General features: G+C 35.7%; 1 protein-coding gene across 8 annotated transcripts in view; it reads right to left on the bottom strand.

Annotated features, from left to right (window-relative positions):
- EXOC6 (exocyst complex component 6) overlaps window positions 1-24,346 on the bottom strand; it is a 304,381-nt gene that overhangs the window by 154,453 nt on the left and 125,582 nt on the right. For all 8 annotated transcript variants that reach the window (XR_009252451.1, XM_058697175.1, XM_058697174.1 and 5 more), the window contains 5 exons: window positions 21,722-21,893; window positions 20,184-20,231; window positions 20,005-20,095; window positions 17,060-17,105; window positions 607-811 (listed from right to left, as the gene is read on the bottom strand). Coding sequence is in view for 7 of the 8 variants with exons in the window: in XM_058697175.1 (XP_058553158.1) it covers window positions 607-811; window positions 17,060-17,105; window positions 20,005-20,095; window positions 20,184-20,231; window positions 21,722-21,893 (562 nt within the window). In the remaining variant the exon portion in view is untranslated. The remainder of the gene's footprint in view (window positions 1-606; window positions 812-17,059; window positions 17,106-20,004; window positions 20,096-20,183; window positions 20,232-21,721; window positions 21,894-24,346) is intronic.

The following is a 24,346-nucleotide window of genomic DNA, read 5'->3' as shown; positions in this document are numbered from 1 at the left end:
TCAAAGATAATACTTTTAAGGAGACAGTAATTTAAAATCTTATGATAAAAGGAATCCCATTTGCCTCTGTTTGTGGTTCAGCTAATTTTACAGCAAATTTGTCTGCTGGCACAAGTTAATATTATACCTGACTTAACCAGGAGAAAGGCTGGTGAGTCAAGTTAGATTGACTTTACTTAAATACAGAATAACTGCAAACCAAAAGAAAATGCTGATTAAATCCATTCCAAGCAAGATTCAGGAAAAATAAGAAAAGGGTTAAGCTAAACAAAAATAAGCATTTTAGGTAACTAAAAAAAAAAAAGGTAAACTTTGGATATATTCTATAACTTACACCACTGAATAACATTAAATTAGGGGCTCCTGGGCGGCTCAGTCGGTTGAGTGTCCGACTTTGGCTCAGGTCATGATCTCGCAGTCTGTGAGTTCGAGCCCTGCGTCGTGCTCTGTGCTGAGAGCTCGGAGCCTGGAGTCTGTGTCAGATTGTGTCTCCCTCTCACTCTGCCCCTCCCCCACTCATGCTCTGCCTCTCTCTCTCTCTCTGTCAAAAATAGATATTAAAAAAAAATTTTTTTTAAACATTAAGAATTTTCTTTTTATTCTCACCTGTTTCATTGCTGTTTCACCTATTTTGTCAGAATGTTTTCGAATGCTTTCCAAAAAGTCTTTGAGATCAGACATGGAAATTTCTTTAATATCCTCACGGAGTTTAGGAAGATTTTCTATCATTAGCTGACAAAACCGGTATTGACTAACCCGGGGAAAATACACATTTTCTAATTGTTCCATAGTTTTTAGAGCAGAATAATACCTGTGAAAAGTTAAAAATAAAACTCTATAAAAAGTTATTACATTAATTTTACAAAATAATCAGTCCAAACACTCCAACCAAAAAGGACACAGTTATAGTTAAAATAGGAAAAATTAATATTTATTTCTATTTACACAAACTATAAACCATATGAACAAGTTTGCAGGCTGAAAATTCATGACTTATACTACCATACAGCTTCCTTATTTCATTTCATCTAAATCTATAACACCATAAGCAGTATCACAGTCATCACAGTACGTTAAATGTATACCTTTAAAAAGTTCCAAAATTTTTAATGAGAATATTTAGTTATTTGACATGTGCTTTCATAATATCCCTCCCATCCATGTACTGTAACATAAATAATGTACGGATTTAATTCAAATGAAAGTAAAATGTATACTAAGGAGATTTTTTTTTTAATTTTACACTATTTAAAGCACTTAGTAATAATAATAGGCATCATAAAAAACAAGTAAAAAACCACAGATTGATTTATCTTCAACCCAACAAATATATACTGAATGACACAGTGAGTATGCAGTAATTAGTAAAATACAGCCTATGCCCCAGAGAAATTGCTGTGTATTTTCATATACATACTTTGATTTTCTCTAGTCTTCTATGAGGTAGATGTCTATGGCAGACATTACTATTTACACTCTATAGATGAGAAACTGAAACACAAAGAGTATATAATTCGGCGAAGATATTATTTTTTTTTAATATTTTTTTTTAACATTTATTTATTGTTGAGACAGAGAGAGACAGAGCATGAACGGGGGAGGGTCAGAGAGAGGGAGACACAGAATCTGAAACAGGCTCCAGGCTCCGAGCTGTCAGCACAGAGCCTGACACGGGGCTCGAACCCACGAACTGTGAGATCATGACCTGAGCCGAAGTCGGCCGCTCAACCGACTGAGCCGCCCAGGCACCCCTCGGCGAAGATATTATAATTAATTGGTAGAGAAAACAAAACTCTCAGTTTCCTACAATAATATTCACCACCAAAATCCACTGAAAGTAGGTAGAGGGATTTTTTTTTTTTAATATGAAATTTATTGTCAAATTGGTTTTCATACAACACCCAGTGCTCATCCCAACAGGTGCCCTCTTCAATACCCATCACCCACCCTCCCCTCTCTCCCACCCCCCATCAACCCTCAGTTTGTTCTCAGTTTTTAAGAGTCTCTTATGTTTTGGCTAGAGGGATATTTTTTTAATTAATCAAATAATATTTGACACTTTCCCATTGATTTGGATATTAAAAATGAGGAAAGGCACTATCTAGAGAACAAAAATTACAGGTGCCTGGGTGGCTCAGTCAGTTGAGCATCCTGACTTTGGCTCAGGTCATGATCTTATGAGTTCAAGCCCTGTGCCAGGCTCTGTACCGACAGCTTGGGGCCTGGAGCCTCCTTCAGATTCTGTGTCTCTGTTCTCTCTGCCCCACCTATGCTCGTGCTGTTTTTTTCTCTCTCTCTCAAAAATAAACAGTAAAAAAAAATTTTTTTAATTCAGTTTAAAGATATTTGTTGATTCTCCAGCCTATATTCCCAAAGATAGAGTATATTTTGCAAACTGTCACAAAATCTACCACTAATTTAAAAATTAGATGACTAGGGGTGCCTGGGTGGCTCAGTTGGCTAAGCATTCAACTTAGGCTCAGGTCACGATCTCAGCACCACCTGATGCTACCATGTAGTAATTACCTCAATTTGGCCACAATTACATCTAGTCAATATCTACAACAATTCCAGATCTATATGCTTACATCCTATTTTAAAACATATCATGGAAATTATCTTTAAAATTATTCTAGAACAGATTAATACCTACTTGTAAGTCAATTGCAATAATCTAGTGATGTCCTCATTATTGGCATTTTTTATTTTTTATAAATACTAAAATAAATTTCTCCCTATATTAAACCTCTACTAAAATGTCTGCTTTTATAAGTATGAGACATTTCAAAAAAATTATGTGTCATTCTTAAAGGGAAAACATGTGAATACTCTAATGGTTCTCCAGCCCATAGGGTACAAATTATGTCACTGTTCTTACTTTATTTGCCCTCCCTGAGCATTTCCAATTCACCAGATTTTTAACTATCATAGAAGTTGTTACTTCAGTCTCTACTATACTAAATACAATATCCTACATATAAGAAAAAATTACAAGATACATAAATAAGTAGAAAACTGTGACCCAAAAGTAAAAGAAAAAAGTCAACGGAAGTATACATACTGGTGGCCTAGAGCTTGTAATTAACAGATGAAACTTTAACAACAATATGTATTACAGAATCTAATAAAAAGATAGTAGTTAATAATCATGAAGAGATGGGGAAGTGTAGTGGAGAAACAGATATTATAACAAAGAATCAAAAGAAAAAGCTGAAAATAAAATATCATAATAAAGAATTCATTCACTCAATGGACTATTTAATAGCAGACTAGATACGGAAGAAAAAACTATTCATAAATGTGAAGACAACTAAACAGACATTATGCAAAATGCACAAATACATACACACAAAGAAAAAAACAGGATCTCAGAATACTGTGAGATCAATAAAAATAGGCTCAGTAAAGTTTAAGATAGGTCCAAAAATTTATCCAGTATGAAACAGAAAAGAGAAAAGGAGAGTTCCTAGAAATTACGGACATTAAATGATCAAACATACATATAACTGGAGTTCCCAAAAGAAAGGAGAGAGAGGAAATAATGGTGAAGAAATATTTGAAGAAATAAGAGTCCCCAAATTTTCTAAATTGATGAAAAGTATCAACTCACAGATTCAAAATAAGCTAAATAACCTCCAAGTCATATAACTGCAAAGAAAATCACACCTAAGCACATCACAGTCAAACTTATAAAAACAAAACATATGGAGTAAAATCGTAAAAGTAGCCAGAGGAAAAAAGATCTAATTACAAATCTAATATACAAATCTAATTACATTTGTAATGTGTGAAATAAACACATTTCCAGATACACAAAGCAAGAAACTTTTCTTCAGAAGACAGATGTGTACTACAATAAATACTAAACAAAATTTATCATGCTAAAGACAATTATACCAGTTAGAAGTCTGTATCTGCAAAAAGGGAAAAAGAGCAACAGAAAGGTTAAGTGGGTAAGTTTTATTAAAAACTCTCTTTTAATTATGGTTAATAGGTGTATGATATATATAACATATATGTATATCATAAGTAAATTATGTTAAAACAAAAACACAAACAGAGGGCGGGAATAAATACAATTATACTGTTATAAGTTTTATATTTTGATGAAGTCTAACAACATTATTTGAAAGTGAACTGTGGTGAGTTAAACATGCATATTATGCTCTCTAGAGTAGCTGCTAAAATGTTTAACAAAGATATATACTAGTAAGTGAACAGAGTTAGAGATAAATATATATACTAAAAAAACTTAGTCATAAAAAGGAAGGAAGGAAGGAAGGAAGGAAGGAAGGAAGGAAGGAAGGAAGGAAGGAAGGAAAGAATCAGACAAACAGAAAACAGCAAGATTAAAAAGTCAACCATAATAATATTAAATAATTGTAAATGGTCTAGAACAAAGTAGAGATTGCCTACTGGATGAAAAAAAGTAACACCCAGCTATATGCTATTGGTAAGAAACACATTTTAAATATAAAGACTGAGGTTAAAAGTAAAAAAAAAGTCAAAGATACATCATGAAACATCTAGTATAAGCATGCTGGAATAACTAAAATGACCACATCAACACCAGGCAAAGTTGAATTCAAGACACAGAATATCACCAAAGATAAAGAAGGACATTTCATATGATACAGAGTCAAACAGTAAGATTATAAAACAATCATAAATGTGAATGCATTTAATAACAGAGCTTTGAAATACATAAAAGAACATTTAAAGAACTAAAGGGAAAATAGACAGACCACAATAGTTGAAAACTTAACACCCTTTTCTTACCCCTGATAGAACTGGCCAACAAAACAAAACACTAAGGGAAAAGAAAATTTGAACTGTTTTAACACTAACACAACCTAACTGGTATTTCTAGAACATTAAAGCCACAACTGCAAAATACACAGTCTCTTCAAGCACACGTGAAATATTCATCAAGACAGGTGATATGCTGGGTCACTAAACAAGTCTCAATAAATGTCAAAGGTCTGAAATCATACAGAGTATGTTCACTCACCCAATAGTATTAAACTAGAAATTAATAATAAAGATCATAATATATCCCAAAAATCTTCCAAGTACTTGAAAAGTAAACAATACACTTGTAAATAACCCAAAAGTAAAAAAAAATAAAAAATAAAAAAAAAAAAGGAAAATAAAATATTTTAAACTAAAAGATAGTAAAAACAACATCTCAAAAGTTGTGGGGTACAAATAAAGCAGTTCTCAGAGGAAAATGTATAACTTTAAATGTGTGTAATAAAAAAGAAAGCCATAAAATCACTGTTCTAAATTTCCACTGTCTGAAGAAAGAAAAAGAACAAATTAAACCCCAAGTATAACAATGGAAATAATAAAAACAAAAACAGAAATCAAAGAGTAAATAAACTCAAATGTTAGATCTTTGAAAATATCCATAAAATAGGTGCCTGGATGGCTCAGTCAGTTGAGCGTCCAACTCTTGATTTTGGCTAGGGCATGATCCCAGAGCCATGAGATCAAGGCCTGCATGGTTTCTGGCTCCACGCCCAAGTTGGGCTCCAAGCTAGGTGTGGAGCCTGAGGATTCTCTCTCCCTCATCTTCTGCCCTTCCCCCACTCGAGCATGTGTGAGAGCTCTTTCTCTCTCAAAAAAAAAAAAAAAAAAAAGAAAAGAAAACATCCATAAAATTGATAAGCCTTGTTTCATACAAATCAAGGCAAATTAATACAAATTGCTAACACTGAAAATGACAAAGATGAACATTTCTACAGATCCTGCAGACATTAAAAGGATAAAAGTTTATGCCAATAAATTAAACAACTCAGATAAAGTGGTCAAAGTCCTTCATAAAACATAAGATATGAAAACTGTCCCAAGAAGAAATACCGGACTTCAAGCTGCATTACAAAGCTGTAATCATTAAGACAGTATGGTACTGGCACAAAAACAGACACTCAGATCAATGGAACAGAATAGAGAACCCAGAAATGGACCTACAAACATATCGCCAACTAATCTTTGACAAAGCAGGAAAGAATAGCCAATGGAATAAAGATAGTCTCTTCAGCAAGTGGTGCTGGGAAAACTGGACTGTGACATGCAGAAGAATGAACCTGGACCACTTTCTTACACCATACACAAAAATAAACTCAAAATGGATGAAAGACCTAAATGTAAGACCCGAAGCCCTCAAAATCCTTGAGGAGAAAGCAGGCAAAAACCTCTTCGAACTTGGCCGCAGCAACTTCTTACTCAACATGTCTCTGGAGGCAAGAGAAACAAAATCAAAAATGGACTACTGGGACCTCATCAAAATAAAAAGCCTCTGCACAGCAAAGGAAACAATCAGCAAAACTAAAACGCAACAGACAGAATGGGAGAAGATATTTGCAAACAACATATCAGACAAAGGGTTAGTATCCAAAATCTATAAAGAACTTATCAAACTCAACACCCAAAAATCAAATAATCCAGTGAAGAAATAGGCAAAAGACATGGATAGACACTTCTCCAAAGAAGACATCCAGATGGCCAACTGACACATGAAAAAATGCTCAACATCACTCATCATCAGGGAAATACAAATCAAAACCACAATGAGATACCACCTCACACCAGTCAGAATGGCTAACATTAACAACTCAGGCAACAACAGATGCTGGTGAGGATGTGGAGAAAGAGGATCTCTTTTGCACTGTTGGTGGGAGTGCAAACTGGTGCAGCCATTCTGGAAAACAGTATGGAGGTTCCTCAAAAAATTAAAAATAGAACTACCCTACAACCCAGAAATTGCACTACTAGGTATTTATCCAAGGGATACAGGTATGCTGTTTCGAAGGGGCACATGCACCCCAATGTTTAAAGCAGCACTACTGAAAACAGCCAAAGTATGGAAAGAGCCCAAATGTCCATCAATGGATGAATGGATAAAGATGTGGTACATATATACAATGGAGTATTACTCGGCAATCAAAAAGAATGCAATCTTGCCATTCACAACCACGTGGGTGGAACTGGAGGGTATTATGCTAAGCAAAATAAGTCAGTCAGAGAAAGACAAATATCATATGACTTCACTCATATGAGGACTTTAAGATACAGAACAGATGAACATAAGGGAAGGGAAGCAAAAATCATATAAAAATGGAGGGAGACAAAACAGAAGAGACTCTTAAATATGGAGAACAGAGGGTCACTGGAGGGGTGCTGGGAGGGGGGATGGGCTAAATGGGTAAGGGGCATTAAGGAATCTACTACTGAAATCATTGTTGCACTACAGGCTAACTAACTTGGATGCAAATTAAAAAAATAAATTAAATAATTTAGGGTAAAAAAAAAAGAAGAACAAACAAAAAAGCTATTAAGCTTAACATCTATTGAAGTAATGGGATTCATATCAAAATTTTGCCAGCGGGCCTTTGCTAAGAATACACTTAGGGCTTATTTCAAACTGGTTACTTTTTTCTTTCTCGGTTGGTATTTTTCTGTGATCTTCACTGGTAGGGCTCCACCAGATCTAGACTCTGGTAGGGCTCCTGAAGCTAAAACTCATTAAAGAGTAGTGGACTTCCTGGGCCCCTCCAAAATTTTATCTCTGAAGCCAGAACATGCTCAATCACCTTTAAATGTTCCTACCAAGCTCCAGCAGGGGCTTCTGCTCTCAGTAAACTGTGATAGCCTCTATTGCCTGTCTCTCTAATTCGGGGTGTAGCAGATTGCCCTATGATTTCAGTTTTCCAATGGATCTAAAAAAGGTTTTTTATTTTCAGTTTAACTTCTTGTTGTAAAGACAGGAATGATTACTACAAGGCTCTTTTACATGTCAGAACAGAAACTAGAAGTTCCTATTTTCATTCTTTTTTTTCCTTTTTCTTATTAATTTGTAAAAGCTCTTTACATATTATGGCTATGAGTCCTGTCACAAAAAAATAATCTTTCAAATGTTTTCTCCTAGTCTGTGGCTTGCCTAGCAATTTTCTTACAAGAGTCTTTTGATAAATAAGTTTTTATTTGAAGTCCAATTTTCAATTTTGTATAGCTTTTTGTGATCCTTCTAAAAAATATCTTTGCTTACCCCAGTATTACGAAGAGAAACTCCTATATTTTCTTATAGAAGTTCTACAATTCTAGGTGGAGAACAAACACAAGATGCAACCATATGTTGCATCAAAGGAATACTTTAAATATAAAAATACAAGAGAGATTAAAAGTAAAGGGATGGAAAAAGATACACTATGGTAACACTAATCAAAAGAACACTGGAGTAGCTATATTAATTTCAGATAAAGCAGACTTCAGAGCAAGGAAAATTATGAGATAGAAGCATTACATAATGATAAAATGATCAGTATCTAAAAAGACATAACAATCCTTAATGTGCATGTACCTAATAACAAAGTATCAAAATATGTGAGGCAAAAATTGATAGAACAGCAAGGAAAACAAATAAATCCACTAATATAGTTGAAGACCTCAAAACTCCTCTGGTAATCGACAGATCCAGCAGCCAGAAATTCAGTTAAGGATATGGTTGAACTAAAGAGCATTATCAGTCAACTGGGTTTCACGGACATTTACAGAATATACTTCATCCAACAACAGAATATATATTCTTCTCAAGCTCACATAGAACATTCGCCAATATAGGCCATATTCTGGGCTATAAAACACACCTTAAATTTAAAAGAATAAAAATCATACAAAACTAACATCATACTTAGTGGTGAGAAACGTAATGCTTCTCCCCATGAGATCAGAAACAGGCAAGGATGTTCCTCCTCACCACTCCTATTTAACCATCATACTGATATTCATTGCTAATTCAATAAGAGAAAAAGTAATAAAAGGTATTCATATTAGGAAGGAAGAAAGAAAAGCCTTGTCTGCAGATGACATGATTGTCCATGTACAAAACCCCAAACAATCAACAACAAAAAAATTCCCAGAACTAGTCAGTGATTATAGGAAGGTTGCAGGATACCAGGCTAACATACCAAAGTCAACTGCCTTTCTGTAAACCAGCAAGGAACAACTGGAATTTGAAATTAAAAACACAATACCATTTACTTTAGCACCAAAAAATGAATTATGTATAAATCTAACCAAATATATACAAGATCTATGTGAAGAAAACCACAAAACTCTGATGAAAGAAATCAAAGAAAATCTAAATAAATGGAGAGATATTCCATGTTCATGAATGGATTTCACAAAAATTAACTCATAATGGATCACAGACATAAATGTAAGACACAAAACTCTAGAAAATAACACAGAAGAAAATCTAAGTGACCTTGGATTTGGCAGTGAGTATCTTCTGTTCTAAAAAGACATTGTTAAGAGACTAAAAAGATAAGCTACAGAATGGGAGAGGATATTTTCAAAACACATAGTACTATAAAATATAAAAAAAAACACTTAGAAGTCAACAATAAGAAAACCAACAACCATATTTAAAAGTGTAGGGGCGTCTGGGTGGCTGAGTCGGTTAAGTGTCCAACTCTTGATTTCAGCTCATGTCATGATCTCGTGGTTTGAGTTTGAGCCTGGCATCAGGCTCTGTGCTGACTGTGTGGAGCCTGCTTGGGATTCTTTCTCTCCCTCTGCCCCTCTCTCTCTCAAAATAAATAAATAAACTTTAAAAAATTGAAAATAAATAAAAATAAAAGTGTACAAAAGATCTGAACAGATACCTCACCAAAGAATATATGCACATAGCAAAGAAGCATGCGAAAAAAATGCTATCACATGCCAATACGGAATTGCAAGTTAAAACAAGATACTACCATGCATCTATTAGAATGGCTAAAATCCAAAACACTGACAACACCAAATCCTGGTGACGGTGTGGAGCAACAGAACTCCCATTCATTAGTGCTGAGAATGTAAAATAGTAAAGCCACTCTGGAAGACAGTTTGGCTGTTTCTTACAAAGCTAAATACAGCCTCTCTCTATGATCTAGCAACTGTACCCCCAGGTATTTACCTAAATGAACTGAAAAGTTATGTCCACACAAACCTGCACACAAACGTTTACAGCAGCTTTATTTTTAACTGCCAGAAATTAGAAGCAACCAAGATGTCCTTCAATAGGTGAATGGTGCATCCATACAATGCAATATTTTTCATCAATAAAAACAAATAAGCTATCAAGCCATAAAAAGACATGGAAGAATCTTAAATGCATATTGTTAAGTGAACAAAGCCAGTCTGAACAGAACACATATTGTATGATCCCAACTACAGGACATTATGAAAAAGGCAAAACTATAGAAAGGTCAGTGATTGGCAGGGGTTTGGTAAGGGAGGGATGGGGAAAGAGATGAAGCACAAGGGATTTTTCAGGCAATAAAGCTATTCTGTATAATGTTGTCACGGTAGATGTGACACTATGCATTTGTCAAAATCAACAAAACTGTATGATATAAGAGTGAACCCTAAACCCTATTATAAACTGTAGACTTAAAAACGTGTCAATATTGGTTCTTGAATTGTAGGAAATGTACTATACTCATACAAGAAACTGTGAGGGAGAGGAAGGTATATGGGAATTCTGTACTTTCTGCTCAATATGTCTCTAAACCTGGGGCGCCTGGGTGGCTCAGTTGGTTAAGCATCCGACGTCAGCTCACGTCATCATCTCACGATTCATGGGGTCAAGCCCTGCGTCAGGCTCTGTGCTGACAGCTCAGAGCCTGGAGCCCGCTTCAGATTCTGTGTCTCCCTCTCTTTCTCTGCCCCTCCCCTGCTCACGTTTTGTCTCTCTCTCTCTCCCTGAAATAAACATTAAAAAATATTTTTTAATGTGTCTCTAAACCTAAAATTATAAGCAAAGGACTTGAACTGACATTTTACAAAAGAAAATACACAAATGAATAGCAAATGAAAAGGCACTCAACATCAGCCATCAGAGAAATGTAAATTGAAACCACACTGAGATATCATTTTATATGTATCAAAATGGCTCATCTAGAACAGACTTACAGTATTGTATGTTGGCAAGGATGTGTAGTATCTAAAATTCTCATTGCTGATTGGAGTACAAAATGGCACAACCATTTGAAAAAATAAAAAGGTAGCCTACACCTACACTATAACCCAGCAATTCTACTCCTGTGCATATATTAAAGAGAAATATAAACATCTGCCTACAAAGACTTGTACACTAATTTTATAATAGTCTTATTCATAACACCTCCGAACTAAAAACAACCCAAATACCCACCAACCGGTAAATGGGTAAACAAATTCTTAGAACTGACTACTACTCAGCAATGAAAAGAAACAAACAATTGGTATATGCAATAATACGGATGAATCTCAAAACATTTGCAGTGAAAAGTACTAGACAAGAAAAAATATATATTCTATGATTCCATTTATATCACTTCTGAGAAAATGTTAAACTAACCATTGGTGACAGAAATCAGAAAGAAGTTACCTCTGGAGGAGGGAGGAAGAACCGATTAGAAAGGGGCATAAAAGGGTGATGGAAGTGTTCTAAATCTTGTTTGGGGTAATGACTGGAATAGAGTATGAGAAAAGCTTTTGGGGTAGAAATAATGTTCAAATCTTGATCTTGGTGGTTATAAATAAAGGTGTATTTGCTTTTTAAAAATTCATGGGGCTACAGGGGCACCTGTGTGGCTCAGTCAGTTAAACATCAGCCTTCAGCTCAGCTCATGATCTCGCAGTTCATGAGTTTGATACTCACATTGGGCTCTCTGCTGTCAGCACAGAGCCTGTTTTGGATCCTCTGTCCCCCCCTCTATCTCTGCCCCTGCCCCATTCACACTCTCTCTCTCTCTCTTAAAAATAAATAAATAAACTTAAAAAAATGTATATAAAAAAAATTCATGGAGCTACAGACTTATGATTTGTGTATCTGGGTCTAAAAAAACCACTAAACAAAAAACTTAAAAAAATAAAAAACTGCACCACAGAGTAAATATTTTACAACACATGTGACAGAAAAGGGACCAACCCTCAAAATATGCAAAGATTTTAAACCTGTTGCAGACATGTTGAACTTGAGATAGTGGAATATCCATGTGAAAAGACTCAACAAGAATCAGAGATGTCAAAACCAAGCTCAGGATTCAAGCTTTGGGAGTCATCAGAACACAAATCCAGACATCTCTTAAAGAATGTGAAGTGATAGTAACTAACAAAAAACATTTTTTTTTTACATTTTGCAAATCAAACCAAATATATCTGTGGGCCAGTTTGATTCTGCAGGTCACTAATTTGCAACCTCTAATGATCACCAGGAATAACATCTGCTCACGCCCTTTATTACTCCATATGGATATTTATCTTGACAAAAATATGGCAAGGCACCAGAAGTGGGGTCCTAGGTATCTAGTGCAATGGCAGCCTGAATACATGCTTTTTACCTTGACTCCTTCTTGAAATTCCAATAAACTAACATGAAGAGATTTTTTAAAAAAGCATAAGCCCACACAGATAAAAAGAAAAGGAGAAGAGAGAACAAAATTTTAGAATGTTGAAAGCTGATGGACATGTGGTAAAAAAAAAAACAAAAAAACAAAACAAAACAAAAAAAAACCTAACTCAGCATATCTTAGAAAACTAAATTCTAAGTCAATAGTTGAGAAGCCAAGAATATTCTCTAGAATCTCCAAAAATGTCAATAATTTATAGGAATTCCACTACTTAGGGAAGAGGGAGTGAAAGGAGAGCTGAAGTAAGGAATATTGGTTGAAAATGTGTTTAAGAAGCAAACCCCACTTAGTCATCTGAGTCACCTTTCTGCATTTTGGCAAAATACTAAAGAGACTAAAATAGATAATCTCTGAACAGGGGAAGACCACCCAAGGCTGAGGGCAATAGTACTGATATGAAAACAAGAGGATTAACAGAGTTTATATATACCAAATGCCCTCTTCACCACCTCAGATCCCAGAATGCTGGCAGTCAGATCTTTACCCTCCAGACAAGAGACAGGAAAAGTCTCCTCTAGGGAATCTGAGGGGCCCCAGAAGAAATAACTCCAGATATTAACATCAAAGGCTCACCAACTAAACAGCTCAGCTAGGTAATCTCACAGTGAAATTCACAATCAACAAGTCCCACCCACATACCAAAGCTTCCAATCAGCTATGTCCACTGTATTTAATATGAGCAGTCAACCAAGGAATTACCAGATCTGAGAAACACCTCTACCAACAAAGCCAGAGATTAAAGAAAAAAATAAACAAAACAAAAATGAGGGGGGGGGGGGGGGGTGGAGGTACTCTGTGGAAACAGACTATATGCAAGGAGAGATATAAATAATAGATCTAAAATCTCAGAGGTAAGACAAAATACTGTTAGCAATGAATCAATAACAGGTTATGAAAGAAAGAAAGAAAGAAAGAAAGAAAGAAAGAAAGAAAGAAAGAAAGAAAGAAAGAAAGAAAGAAAGAGTACAAAGAAATATTTGGAGATCAAAACACAGTTCTTAGAAATTAAAAATCAGAGAGCAGAAATGAAATAAAATCAGCATTATTTTTTAGGAAATAAAAATGAAGAAATATCCTAGAAACTGAGTAAAGAGTCAAAAAAAATTGTTAAAGAAGAGTAAAGAAAATAAGAGGGCCAATCTAGAAGACTAAACATCACTATCTGTTCTAGAATCAAGAAAACAGAAAGACAGGGGTGCCTGGGTGGCTCAGTGGGTTAAGTGTCCAACTTCAGCTCGGGTCATGATGTCACGGTTTGTGGGTTCAAGCCCCACATCAGGTTTTGTGCTGACAGTTCAGAACCTGGAGCCTGCTTTGGATTCTGTGTCTCCCTCTCTCTCTGCCCCTCCCCCACTTGCACTGTACCTCTATCTCAAAATGAATAAACATTCAAAAAAATTTAAAAAAAGAAAACAGGCAAAAATAATTCAAGAAAATGTCCTAGAACTTAAAGACATTATCAGATCAAAGAACAGTTTCCAGGTTAAATTCCAGACAGGTTCACCAAGTACCCAGCACAATGGAAGTAAACAGACCCACATCAAAGCACATCATCAGGAAACTGCAGACCACAGAAGAGAAGATTATTCTATTTTTTTTAATGTTTATTACTTTTGAGAGAGAGACAGAGAGCAAGCAGAAAAGGGGCAGAGAGAGAGGGAGTCACAGAATCAGAAGCAGGCTCCAGGCTCTGAGCTGTCAGCACAGAGCCCGACGCGGGGCTCGAACTCATAGACCGCGAGATCATGACCTGAGCTGTAGTTGGCTGCGCAACAGACCGAGCCACCCAGGCACCCCGAGAAGATTATTCTAAAAGAGAAAAAAAATAGATCACAAACTAAAGAAATCAGAATGGCTTCAAACTTTTCAACGGCAACCCTGGAAGCTAGAGGGCATGAGAGGTGTGTGTCTGGGGGAGGGGGGGGTAATAAGCCCACCTAGCAAGCAGATCTGTTTCTAAATACCTTTCTTTACTAAAAGGAACTAGGGTACCTTAGGGGCACCTGGGTGGCTGAGTCGGTTAAGCATCCAACTTCGGCTCAGGTCATGATCTCACGGTTCGTGGGTTCAAGCCCCAAGTTGGGCTCTGTACTGACAGCTCAGCCTGCTTCGAATTCTGTGTCTCCCGTCTCTCTCTGCCCCTCCCCCACTCATACTCTGTCTCTCTCTCAAAAATAAATAAACATTAGGAAAAAAAACAAGGAACTAGGGTATCTTGGAAAATGGCTATTCTAGGTCTAGGGCAAGAAAAGGAAAATGTGAGCTTGGAACATGTGTGATAAACAAGAAAGTATTCAAAGACAAATGAGGACACAGAAATTGGCTTGAGGGGTTCCCCTAGCCAAATATGGGACAAATTTGAACATAAAAAAAAGAAAAGATTATAACTATTTATTTTCTTTTTTAAGGTTTACTTATGTTTGAGAGACAGAGAGAGCAAGCGAGCATGAGCAGGGGAGGGGCAGAGAGAGAGGGGGACAGAGGATCCAAAGTGGGCTGTGCACTGACAGCAGTGAGCCCGATACAGGACTCGAACTCCCAAACTCCGAGATTGTGACCTGAGCTGAAGTCAGACGCTCAACCAACTGAACCACCCAGGTGTCTCAATACATTTATTTTTTTAAAAAAATCCATGAGTCCATAGTGATAATCAGAAAAAGGAAAAAAAAAGTAAAGGGAAATAAAAAGGAAGAGCTAAAAAAAAGAAAAGCTTCTTTATATTAAGAAAAATAGCTAATAAATGTCAAAAGAATGATAAAATTATTTAAAAAAATCACCGTTTTGGAATGACAGAATTATAAAACATCACCATTTTGTAATCCCAATATAATAACTGATTAAAGCAAGAATCCTAAAACTAGTGGGTGAAAGGTTGTTAAGGAAATAGGACTCAAAATATCACCCCACAGATTACTTAGTAAATGCAAAGAGAAAAGATACCTTTCAAGTGATCTGTAGTCATCCTCTTAACCAAATGATCCAATTTAGCATAACCTAGAGACAATCTAACAGTATACGCCTTCTGATCTCATAGAGTAAGAGGTACACAATATCATTTATGTCATACTCATGCCAAAAATATTTCATCTGAATCTAATAGTGAGAAAATAAACAAATCCAAAATGGCTTGGTCTACAAGACAACTAACCTGGACCCTTTCGGGAAAAACAAAGTAGGAAGACTGTTGCAGGTTAAAGGGACAAAAAAGTACATACCAACCAATGTTTCAGGAAAGGAAAGAAAATATAAGATATCTGGGGGGGGGGGGGGGGGAGTGGGGGAACTGAATATAAATATTAGATTATGGGGGTGCCTGGGTGGCTCAGTTGGTTAAGTGCCCTACTTTAACTCAGGTCATGATCTCACAGCTCGTGAGTTCGAGCCCCGCATCGGGCTCTGTGCTGACAGCTCAGAGCCTGGAGCCTGCTTCAGATTCTGTGTCTCCCTCTCTCTCTGCCCCTCCCCTGCTCGTGCTCTGTCTCTAGCCCTCTCTCTCTCAAAAATAACTAAACATTTAAAAAATTTGTTTAATATTAGATTATGTTATTGAAAAAATATATAATGCCCTAAATTGGAAAACAGTGAAGAAACAATAGAAGTTAGTTATTTAAAGGCATAAATGTAAATATCAAAATAATCCCTTAAAAGAGGTCAAAGGTTTTGCCCCTAGCAAGGAGGAATGATGAATGGAAGTAGGGAAGATGATATCTGTTTTTCTGCAACAAATACACGGAACTATTACCTGGATCTTTAAAATGTGAAGACATACAACTCAGATAGAAAAAGAGAATATAAAAATAAAAAAAAATAAAAAAATAAATAAATGGAAAAAAAAAAAGAAAAAGAGAATATATTCATTATATATATAAAACAAAAGACTTTCAGGATAATTTACGGTTCACATATTAAGAATGAAAAAAATAATTCTACTAATTAGTATCAATTGGTAAAGGCCAATAAAATTCAATGTTTAGTACTATAAAGCAGGATATACACAGATCTTTAAGTATAGATTTGTATATAACGTACTGTGATAATTAAGCAGTTATTAATAAACTAAGAGGAAATCACTACTTCCCTATTCTAAATGTGGAATATTCTCATTTATTCTGATTTTTCTGTTACTTTAAAATTGCTCATCTTTAAAACATTTTAAACATTATTACATCTAATGATTCTATGGTAATCAATAAAGTACTGCAAATTATTTTCATATGTCATGTATTCATTTTTTGTTATAATACAGAACATGACTAGCCTAGACTGTCAAAATATAACTACCTACACTGCTTCCATTGTGATCCCACCACACACTTAGCTTTTGATTGTATGCAATGTTAACACAGAAGCTAATCAATATTTTTTCACTCCTGTTCAGTTGTCTGTTTGTCCTTCATCAATATTATCAATCTTTGATTTCACTTATAAAGGACAAGGATCCACAAATCAATGGCTAAGAATTGTTTTATTAAATGATCCTGACGGGCAAATTGCATGAAAAGGAATAAAGGTAGAGAGCAAAACTTCACATGACTCGCTATAATTTATACTAAGTTTATCCATGCTTTCTTTAATAGAAAAAGAAGATTCCTATGAAAAATAAGAAAGAAACAACTCACCGTTTTGCACTCATCTGTTCTTTTAGCTTACTGTACATTTCCAGCACTGCATTAAAAAATAACTTATTTTAGCTTTCAAAATAAAAAAAAGTTGAGATGAAAAAATTAAAGGGAAGAACCTATTATAAATTCATTACTTTTCTCTATACTTTAATTCAGGCTTATATTTTCAAATAAAATTTTATACTTCAAATAAATAAAAGACATTTTAATGTCTATGTATATTGAACATTACATTATTTATACACATTATCTGGAATTTGGAATACTTGCATATGCAGACACCTATAACTGAGGCTTTAACCAACTGATAATTATCATATTCAGAAACTTATATATCTTCTCTGCGGTGGAATTAGAAGTTTGGACTTTAGTTACTCAGGAAACAAAGCTGATTGAGATTAATTTTGATTCAATATCTCAAATAATATTCATATACCAAACACAAGCGTGTTATAGCTCACTAAGCAAAATTTTACACCAAATTGACATAGAAAAAAACCCTCAAAAGTGTACAGCAGAGTAAATTATAATAAAATCATAAATAAACATAACAAAGCAACTTTGTTTTACCATTTCTATTATGGACTCAGAAATGCAATTAGTCAATAAAAGTTGTTATAAGCTTCAGCAAGAAGCATTCAGTTTTGCCACCAAAGAAGGTTTTAATGCAACTATGCAGATTACCATTTATCCTTAGTAGAATTTCAAAGTATAAAGTGAGTAAGTTATTATTGACTCATCAAGCCAGCTCACATTTTCACAGACCAGAAAGACAGAATACTTTTTTCCCAGATTTTCTATTTTGGCTACTTCTCAGGGGTCTTCAAGTTCATAGAAGACATTGTTCATTTATCTGAAATCCGTAATACTGCGATGGTGGCAACAGTGAACCACCTCAACACTGTGGTCCCTATGTGTATCTCTATCACAGCCCCTATATTGCAAGCAAGTATTTCTCATATTTTCCAACCAAAGCATTACAGTGAACACATAACCTGGGAAAAAGCCTAAAACTGCTGCTACAAGTATAAGCTTTCTTTGAAGTCTCCTGTTTTACCTCAACAACTCCTGCAACTTTCTTATCTTATATTATTTCCATATCAAAATAATACTGTCCTCAAAAATAATCAAGTAAAACTAATGTACCAGGAAAATACATTGTTTACCCTACGACTTCTTATACCCTCTCATACTCCTAATCCAAGGAGGAGTTAAGCAATTGTACAATAATTAATAGCTTATTTGTCTTTATTCACATTAGACTGTAGGACTCTTCAGGGCTGGGAATGTCTCATTTTCAAATTTATACTTCCAATATCTACCATAATGGCTGACACAAAAAAGTATTTACGACTGGATAATTAGATAAAAGGCTAATAGAGGAAAGGAGGTAGTTCTCAATGTGGCTATTAGGAACACAATGTTTACATAAACTCAGATCACCTGCCCAGCCTTGAAAGCAAAAACAGTAGCAGTAACAAAAGTCTAATCTCTACTTCCCTTTATTTTTCTATTCCAAATAGCTGCATAGGGGAATAAGCCCAATTCAGCTTTCTCATTCTATCAGTACCCAAATTTTTAGGCTTATTACCATTTAGGGACAAAGCAATCAAACTTAGAGACTGTCTTCATGGCTACTTCACTGTATCTGATGATGGCAAAGACATATTATTAAACATTACTGGAAGGAAGTACATTCTCAATCCTGAAACTGAACATAATAAGCAGACATTTTATTTACTCAAAGTTAGTGTGCAAGCATCCAAGATTAAACTGAGTAGAATTTCAGTGATTCTAAAAAAAAAAAAGAAAAGTTAATCTCACAAAGTCAGAAAACAATGTTTTTTAGCTAATAAGATCTGACAGTTTTTGGGTGCCTGTGTGGTTCAGTCGGTTAAGCATCCGACTTTAGCTCAGGTCATGATCCCGCGGTTCTTGAGTTCAAGCCCCACATCGGGCTCTGTGCTGACAGCTCAGAGCCTGGAGCCTGTTTCAGATTCTGTGTCTCCCTCTCTCTCTGCCCCTCCCCCACTCACACTTTTTCTCTCTCTCTCTCAAAAATAGACATTAAAAAATTGTTTAATAAAATAAAATCTGACAGTTTTAACATATAATTTGTGTTCAAAGGTAATTTTATATTATATAAATATCACACAAAGCATCTCATTCTATTCTCCAGGATAAAGGTTCAGGTTCTTTCCTAAAAAAAAATAAGTTTAGAAGATGGGACACTAAGATGGATTCAGTTTACTATATGAAGAAAAGAGGACATACACATGCTTCCTTTTGTCTGAACAGGATACATCAGGGGAAAGAAAATACTGGTTAGTTTCTTCAGAATTTATTTGATGTCCCAGTAATATCTGAGCTGTAACAGAGAGATCAAAAACTCAGAAACCTAAAAAGTCAGTCTTTCCAAAACATAGGAGTAAAGGCAAGACCAAAGAAGTGAGAAGACCTAGCACTTTGGATGTTTGCTTATTTTATCAGCAAAATGAGACTGTGAGCAAAGCAACACCAACCTGCTTAAATGACAAACAGAAAACAATGGAAAACTAGTTATAAAAAATGAGGCAAATTAGGAAAAGGCAAGGAAATGTAATGAAAAGACACTCTCCTCCATGGGAAAGTATTCTGAGGAAAAACAAAAAAGCAGTGGGAGGGGGGTGAGGGACAAAGGACAAACTAGGCGGGAGGAAATGGGAGAGGGAGAGGTGCAGGTTTTTCTAGGAACCTGATGTGACAGATCATCAAACAGGGACTTTATAAGATAAGAAGACCATGAAAATTCAAGGGCTAAAATGGGCAAGGAAGATAACCATGAGCTTTTGGGGGCAATCACCAAATAATCTGTAATTCCCATAATGAATAATGACCAAACACTATCATTAGATTATAATTTTACCAAGCCAAGCATTACACTGTAGACAAGTTTAACTCACCTGGAAGACATAACTGCAATTTTTCTACTACTGTTGTAATATTCCTCTGCTGAATTCTACATCGAATAATATCTTCAGTCTGGACTATCACCTTAGAAAAGAAGAAATGTTCATATTTTTAAGCAAACAGTTAACTGCATCCACAAATTGAGCATACAAGAAATATATCATATTCTCACCTCCTTTCCAGCATCTTGAAATTTTCGGTTGGTATCAGTAACTTGTACCTTAAAAATAATTTCACCTTAGTTAGACAAATATGCATAAAACTGCCCTGATATAACTGCTCACCCTTGTAATCAGATCATGCTTCATGAGAAACTTAGAACAAAGAAATGCAAATTCAAATTAACTCTACAGCTTGAACTTGAACTTTTGATTGAAAAGGGCTTTTGTTAACTTCAATTACTTATGACAGTTCTTTTTAACAGATTCTGTGGCAAACTTCTCAAATTTAATCTAGATTTTTGAACTTTACTTGCTTCTCTAAGTCTGTCAAACAATTCAAATCACTGACCCAATTGACCACTGGTCCCTTTTTGATAACTTCAATGAGGTCTATGTGCCATTCATTGTCTGTAGGAAATGGTGATTGCATTTTATGGTAATTAAACATTCATACTTTGCTGAATGCAAACACTGGGTGGTTGATTAACATCAAACACGGAAATCTCAATCCACAGCAACATTTTAATGCTGCAGGTGCAGACAAAGCTCAACCTCAAATTTTCCCACATATTAAGTGACTCATTAGGTCATCATCGTAAGGAAGCACATTCTAGTTTATTAAAAATCTCATTAATTTCTGAACAAAGATGCTCAGTGACCTCATTGATGCTGTATTTGGTCTCTTGTTATCTGAATATCCTTTATATAATGGTTTTTTAATCATAACCTTTGGTGAACCAGGGTCATTTTATCTGCTAAATTCTCCAAATGTAAAGAAAGATAAATAGTACAATTCTTAGAACTAAATATTTTGAATTCTGGCTAAACAAATCCAGGTCTCATTTAATAAATAACGTTTTTGCTCTGTGGCATAAAATGCACACCAACTTTCTTTAAGAAAATTATGCTTTGCTATTAAACTAAGTTTCAATATTATTAAATAATTTTGAGAACATAATCACTTATAGTAAGTTTTTAAAGGTTTTTAGAAGATAGTTTTTATCATTATTGTACTAATTGTCTTTTTAAAATTCTAAAACTGCAAATGAGGCCTTTCACTGTATGAATTCTTTTCGTTCATTTCCCTGCATGGAAAGAAATCCTGTTAAGTCAATGCATTACTTGCTTTACAAAAAAGAGATTACTCCTGTCATTAGCATGACAACTATGTTAATAGAGCATAAAGAGCATTCCCAAATATACACACTAACTCACTTCTTGAAAATAGTACATTTAATAATTATTTGTACATATGCACTACAAACTAATACTTCAGTAATTTAATGACAGCAAAGGTAAAGAGAATTTTTTTTAAATAAGTTTCTTCTATTTTAAGTTTATTTATTTATTTTAGGAGAGAACGCGGGCGCACAAGCAGGGAAGGAGCGAGAGAAAGGGAAGACAGAGAATCCCACTCAGGCTCCACACTGGCAGCATGGAGCCCCATGTGGGACTCATCATGCCTAAGCTGAAACCAAGAGTCGGATGCTTAACCAACTGAGCCACCCAGGCACCCCAAAGGTTAAGAGAATTTTAAAACATTTCTTACCTTCAGTTTTTCTGCATCAGTCCTTACTTTAAGGAGTTCTGTAATAGCATCTACAAAACCCTGATGATGAAAATTACACATCTTTTCAATTTCCTTGTCATGATTACGGATACAAGCATCTAACTTTTCCATAAACTTCTTGTGTGCATTTGGTTGGTCATCATAAACAGACCTAAGTGTATACAAAAAGAAAGCTAACATTAACTTCCCAGTTCACCAAAATTTATTCTTTATTAGCCCATTCTTTGAAACAGCTAATATATTTTGGTTTTTTGCTTTGTAATCAGTATATTAAGGTGATATTCATACATTTCAAGAATTGCTTAATTCTGATATCCAGATTTAAGCCTGTGAACATGACTTTTTTTTTTTTAACATTTTTAAAGTTTTACTCATTTATTTATTTTGACAGGGGGGAAGGCAGAGATAGGGAGAGAAAAAATCCCAAGCAGGCTCCGTGCTGTCAACACAGAGCCCAACATGGGCCTTGAACTCATGAACTGTGAGACTGTCTCACGTTCAAGTCCCAACGTGGGGCTTGAACTCTCAAACTGTGAGATCTTGACAACTGAGTCAAGATCAAAAGTCAAGACGCTTAACCAGCTGAGCCACCCAGGCACCCCATGAATATGACTTTTAAACATACAATTAAAGCTATTAATAATAATTTGCTATAGTAGCAATATTACATTACAGTTACTTTGGAGCATAAGTTAAATGTTTTTTTTTTTTTTTTAAATTTTTTTTTTCAACGTTTTTTATTTATTTTTGGGACAGAGAGAGACAGAGCATGAACGGGGTAGGGGCAGAGAGAGAGGGAGGCACAGAAGCGGAAACAGGCTCCAGGCTCTGAGCCATCAGCCCAGAGCCTGACGCGGGGCTCGAACTCACGGACCGCGAGATCGTGACCTGGCTGAAGTCGGACGCTTAACCGACTGCGCCCCCCAGGCGCCCCAAGTTAAATGTTTAAAGTAAGCCTATAACATACCTAAAAAATACCTTCCTATCTCTTACATGTAAATTACTTCTCCCATGTAAAGGTCTCTTCACAAAGTCCTGCTCCCAAAGTCACTACCCTGAAGCTTTTCATGGTCCAAAGAGAAGGAAAAAAAGGATAATCAGGACTGATTTAAAAACAAAACAAAACAAAACAAAACATGGCACAGGAGAAGGGAATGCAATTCTACAAGTGCAAGCCCTCAAGCGGCAGCGTATTATGATAAAGCCCTTTAGAAAGATATCATTTCTATCATGGATACCACAGGCCAGATGACATAGCATGCCTTCAAGTAACAGTTGAAGCCACAGAACAGATGCAGAAGTATCACAATGAATTCCACTTAATGTAACTATGGTTCAGCACTTCTCTCCAAATTAAGTTATTTGACTGAATGCCAGTTAAATACAAGTTTTAACTTCATAGCAACAGCTGATAATCTTTTTTTTTAATGTTTACTTATTTTTGAGAGAGAGAAAGAGAGCTGGAGTAGGTGAGGGGCAGAGAGAGATGGGGGACAGAGGATCTGAAGTGAGCTCTGTGCTGACAGCAGAGAGCCTGATGTGGGGCTAAACTCACAAACTGTGATATCATAGCCTGAGCCGAAGTCAAACGCTTCAACTACTGAGCCATTCAGGCGCCCTGCAACAGCTGATAATCTTAAAACAAAATTGAGTTAATAGTACTGCCAATAGTAAAAATCATTTGTGCGAAAAATTATTTAATTTCTTTTTGAACATGTTAATATTAAATCAGTCACAAACCCTGTAGATACCTGGAAACTGCCTAGGTATCTAGAACTCAAGGTCTGAGGCTCAGAACATGAGTCTTTAACATACTAGTGCTCAAAAAAGAATCACTGAGTAAATGATTAAGGACATGATGATGAATTTCATCATTAATGATGAACAAACTCCTGATTTCTACAGCATTTACTATGTCAGGACATACTCTAAGTACTTTGTACAGTAATTCCTCACAACAAGCCTATAAAGAAGGTGTTGTTACTACCCTTGCTTTACTGATGTTATAGATTATATAACTGCCATAAATTCCACAGCTAGCAAAGGGCAGCTGGGATATAAATCCTGGCACTATGTCTCCAGAGTTCATATTCTCAAGTACAAGGCCATATTGCAGTCACCACGATGTTCTCTAAACATGGTGTACACATTCCTACTGTATCTCAGCTCATGCTTTCTCCACATAGAGGGCACCACCCTCCCAGCCAACCACCATGCAGAAAAAATTAACCTTACCCAAAGAAAGGTTTGGCCCTTGTCCCCAGCTCCTGGGAGGTAAATCTCTGGTTTGTCCTGATAGTTGTCTTTGTTTACTTGAGGGTCTTGGGCAATGCCAAATAATCTAAGCTAGCAATGTGATTTACAATGTGACTTACAGTGGATGGGGACCTTGGGGCCACATCATATCAGCTCTGGAGAGTCCATAGATTAAGGGTAAACAACTCACAGCAGTGTGTCATGTGTATGTGACCAAACCCTAGGAAAAACCCTGGACACCACAGCTTAAGTGAGCTTCCCTGGCCAGCAATATTCCATGACTACTGCCATACATCATTGCTGGGAGAAGTTAAGGGGTGTCTATATGACCACTGGGAAAGGACAATG

Source organism: Neofelis nebulosa, chromosome 13 (genome assembly GCF_028018385.1).
Source record: "Neofelis nebulosa isolate mNeoNeb1 chromosome 13, mNeoNeb1.pri, whole genome shotgun sequence".
Taxonomy (NCBI): Eukaryota; Metazoa; Chordata; class Mammalia; order Carnivora; family Felidae; genus Neofelis; species Neofelis nebulosa.
This window is presented reverse-complemented; position numbering and strand designations above follow the sequence as displayed.